The following is a 4,143-nucleotide window of genomic DNA, read 5'->3' on the forward strand; positions in this document are numbered from 1 at the left end:
TGGTGATTTTGTAATGTATAGAAATATTGAAACGCTATGTTGTACTATTAGAACTAACATAGTGTTATAGGTCAATTATACTTCAATTAGAAACAAAACAAAAACAACAGCACCTGCTGTTGTTTTCATCACTGGAAATGAAATGGTAATAATGGCTCAGTGATTAACACAGAGCTGACTGTGAGAGGGTCAGATGCACCAGACACCCTGTTGCAGGGGTGGGTGGGTGTCATTCTGAGCTGCCTCTGGTTGCTCAGGGACAGGGTGGAGTCAGGCCTAGACCCCACGTGTCAGAATCAAAGTCCAGGGTGGCCCTGGTGAGATGCAGCCTGTGGAGGTGGGCATGGGACTCTCCTTCTGGCTAAGGGACTCCCATAATCTGGTTCGGGGGGAGCCCTGAGCAGACTGTTGGCCATTTTCTCTGGTGGCCAGGAGACTGACCTGATGTAGGGATGCTGTGGCCCATGGGGTTCGTGGAAATTCTGCTCAGGGCCTGGCTGGGACTGGACCCTGACCACATGCCCAATGCAGACTTGGCTCTTTTAGGAGCCAGAAAGGAACTTGGCTTCCCAATCTCTACAGATTGGGACTACATGGTGATTCAAACCTGCTGGGCTCTGGTCTTCTGGGGTCCAGGGCCCAGCTTAGGGAAGGACCCACAACCAAGTCTGTCTGGGCCTGAGACCTTTCTCAGAATGAGCCGGAGCTCCCCCTGCAGAGAGACGCCGTGTGCCCGTGCAACCTGCCGACCACCTGAAGAGGCCTTCCTGGCACCCTAAACCTCCTCTGGGCCCAGGTTAAGCAGCCCCTCTTGGCCCCTGCCTGGCTGTCCCCCAACCCAGGGCACCGTGAATGAAGGAGGCTCGCCAGCCTCAGAGCAGGGGTGCACGCAGCTTAGGATGGAGGCTTTTTGGTTCTGCTAATTGAGGAACCAAGAAATGTCCCCTGTGAAAGGAGAAGTGTGTCATGGCCCCAGGACACACATAACCCACCTCTGTCCCCAGGTGAGTGTCTATTCTCTGGAAAGCCGCAAATATTCCAAGACTGGACTTCTGCCGAATCACCTCAAATGCGTCGAACTCCATGGGTCTAGGGAAGGATGTGGGGGGAGGTGACAGGAGGCGGGGCAAGATCCCCATAGAGGTTAAATAGGTCACCTCCACACTTGTGCTCATCCTGGTCTCCCCTGGGCAAAGAGACCCACGCACAGAGACCTTCTCCTGGGCTCCCGGCCTCCATGACCTCCCTGAAGATGCTGCTCCTGGCTGCGCTCCTCCTGGGGGCTTCCCTGCAGGACACCCACGCAGGTGAGAGCAGATCAGAGGCAGCAGGAGGAAGGGACACTGGGCAAGGAGGAGTGGGGGCCCTGAGACTACAGCAGCTGGCCACACACATTATTCCTACACCCCACTTATTCCTACAAAGATGCGAGAGGCCGGCAGCAATAGGATTTTTTTTTTTTTTTTGCGGTACGCGGGCCTCTCACTGTTGTGGCCTCTCCCGTCGCGAAAAACAGACGCGCAGGCTCAGCAGCCGTGGCTCACGGGCCCGGCCGCTCCACGGCATGTGGGATCTTCCCTGACCGCGGCATGAACCCGCGTCCCCTGCATCGGCAGGCAGACTCTCAACCACCGCGCCACCAGGGAAGCCCCAGCAATAGGACTTTGAGGGAGGCATTCAAAGGAAAATGATGGAGATGAGGATGTGGATGCCCCAGGACTTGGGGCTCAGCTTCTGAGGAACAAAGTACTTGCATATCTCACACTGCAAATGTTGTGAGGCAGTGAATGTGGTTGCGTTTTGACAGTGGAAAAGGAAGAATTCTCACAAGTATTTGTTAGAGTCTATTTTAGTAATGGGTCTTATATACAATGAGAGGATCAGCATAAAGGCAGGAGAATTGGTTCCCAGAGCAGGTGAAAAGAGAGATTTTTATACTCAGTTGGGAAAGGAAGACTGAGATAAGATTGCTACTTTAGAAATAAAGCTGGTTAGCGCCCTGTGTGGTGACATGGTGGCACAGCTGCAGTCTTCGGGGTTATCTTAATGGGGTGATCTTCATAGTTGGCTTCTCGTTCACTCTCACTTCATAAAACGCTGGGCCTGGTCAGCTCCGTGTTAGTCAAACCAAGTTCCACCCCCGAAGTGGTCAGAGGACAGTCAGAGGCTTCCTAGAAAACACTCTGTCACGGCCTTAATTGTGGTCACAGATTACCAACTTGCCAGTTAGCAAGTGTTGGATATTTTTTCTTGTGCAAAGATGAGGACACTGAGTCCCAGGAAAGTGTGTTCACAACCCGGACCCCCACTTTCTCATCTGTAGAATGGGGTAGTGACAGCACCTGTCTCCAGGTGTGCTTGAGGGCTGAAGGGGCAGCGGTAGCAAAGGCTCAGCCCAGAGCCTGGCCCAGAGTCAACATTTGATGATTCGGGGCTGGTCTGAGTGTGAGCACACATGGATGCACACACATGCAGACACACACATATATGCACAGACTCCCCAAACACATGCACACACACAGAGATCTCACACACACAAACATGCACACATACAGACACACACAGGCACACACACAGACATGCATACACAAACCCTCCCAAACATACAGACATGTGAACAGACAGACACACAAACTCAAAGGGCCCCCCAAAGCACACACAGGACCTCATGCACACAATCGTGCACGCACTGACACACACAGACACACACAGACACATGTGCAGACCCCCTCACATACACCCTACACAGAAATACAATTACAGACCCCTCCCAACCACACACACACATGCAGAAATACACACACACACGGATCCACCCCGATACCACAGACACACACAGGCACACCAACACACATGCAGATATGCACACACAGACTCGGCTCCAGACACACACGCACACACACACACACACACGTGCAGACCCTCACAGAGCCTCCGCCACAACCACAGCCATAGCCATGCACATGCCCTCCCCACGCAGACAGCCGCAGACACACCTGCTGCTGCTTTGTTTCCCCCGCAGCTCGAAGAACCAATGTGGGCCAGAAGTGCTGCCCGGAGTACTTCAAAGGAGCCATTCCTTTCAGGAAGCTGGTGAGGTGGTACCGGACCCCAGGGGACTGTCCCAGGGATGCCATCGTGTGAGTCTGCCTGTCCTCTCCCTGCCCCGTCCTGGGAGCTGAGTGTGGGAGAAGGCAGAGCCTGGAGCTCCCAGAAGGGCCCCTGGGGAGCGGAGAGGAGAGAGCAGGGCCTTCGTCCCTTGACCCCCTGGCCCCATTCCTCAGGGCAGGCCCCGTACCCCACACTGCGAGCCCCCAAAGGGCCCCAGGCTGTGAGGTCTAAGCTCTTCATTGATTTATGGGGAAACTGAGGCACTGAGAGAGATGGGACAGCCCCATATCACATGGGCGGTCAGTGGCCCATGTGGTCACTTCGCAGGCCCTGGGCTTGAGCCCTGAGCACTGGGCCCCTCCCGGGCACCCCTCGTTCCCAGGCCTAGGTGGGTACAGGCGGTCTGAGGACGGGGGCGGGGGGCAAAGTTGTGCGGCCCCGGCTCCCTGGGAGGGCCAGGCCTGGCAGGGACCCTGGGAGGGTCAGGAATCACTGAGGACAGAGCCAGGTGTCTCAGAGCTGCCGCTGATGCCCTGGGTGACTTCAGACAAGTTCCTGCCCCTCTTGCGGGTTCAGGGTCCTCATCAGTGCAGGGCGAGGCTGGTCCCGGGGCTCTGGAAGGCCTTCCTGCCCTGAGCGCCCGCGCGGTTTTCTCCCTCTGTGTAGGCTGGTGACTCTCCGCGGCAGATCCATCTGTTCAGACCCCAAGCACGGGTGAAGAAGGCGGTCAAGCACTTGCAAAACACCACGAAGCCATGTGATCTGGCCACCCAGCCGGCCTGACTTCTCCCTGGCCCATCAGGAGTCTTCCCGCCTCCACGTTCACTACCCCAACCAAGAGCTCCCTGGGTCCAGTGGAGGCCTTACAAGGACAGAGGCCCCTGACCCCTTCTCTGATTAAAGTTTTTCTCCCCCAGTCTGGGTCAGCATGTTCTGTCCACTCTGGCCTGTCGCCCTGGAAGGGCCCGCATAGAACATCTAGTCTCACCCTGTCCAGGTCAGAGAGGGAAAATGAGGCTTCGAGTGTGCAGA

The 4,143-nt window shown here is 55.8% G+C and overlaps 1 protein-coding gene across 1 annotated transcript; it reads left to right on the forward strand.

Moving 5' to 3' along the window:
- The first annotated feature begins 1,237 nt into the window (after positions 1-1,237).
- Positions 1,238-3,829, forward strand: CCL17 (C-C motif chemokine ligand 17). Its single transcript, XM_065899557.1, has 3 exons — positions 1,238-1,307; positions 3,023-3,140; positions 3,778-3,829. The coding sequence occupies exons 1-3, from the start codon at positions 1,238-1,240 to the stop codon at positions 3,827-3,829; spliced, it is 240 nt and encodes a 79-aa protein (XP_065755629.1).
- Positions 3,830-4,143: the final 314 nt, after the last annotated feature.

The sequence above is a fragment of the Phocoena phocoena genome, chromosome 20, assembly GCF_963924675.1.
Source record: "Phocoena phocoena chromosome 20, mPhoPho1.1, whole genome shotgun sequence".
NCBI lineage: Eukaryota > Metazoa > Chordata > Mammalia > Artiodactyla > Phocoenidae > Phocoena > Phocoena phocoena.

Bases quoted from the DNA above. Each gene is read 5' to 3' on its own strand.
- CCL17 (XM_065899557.1), top strand. From the start codon at position 1,238: ATGACCTCCCTGAAGATGCTGCTCCTGGCTGCGCTCCTCCTGGGGGCT. The intron at 1,308-3,022 runs GTGAGAGCAGAT...TTTCCCCCGCAG, and splicing joins CCTGCAGGACACCCACGCAG to CTCGAAGAACCAATGTGGGC. The intron at 3,141-3,777 runs GTGAGTCTGCCT...CCCTCTGTGTAG, and splicing joins TGTCCCAGGGATGCCATCGT to GCTGGTGACTCTCCGCGGCA.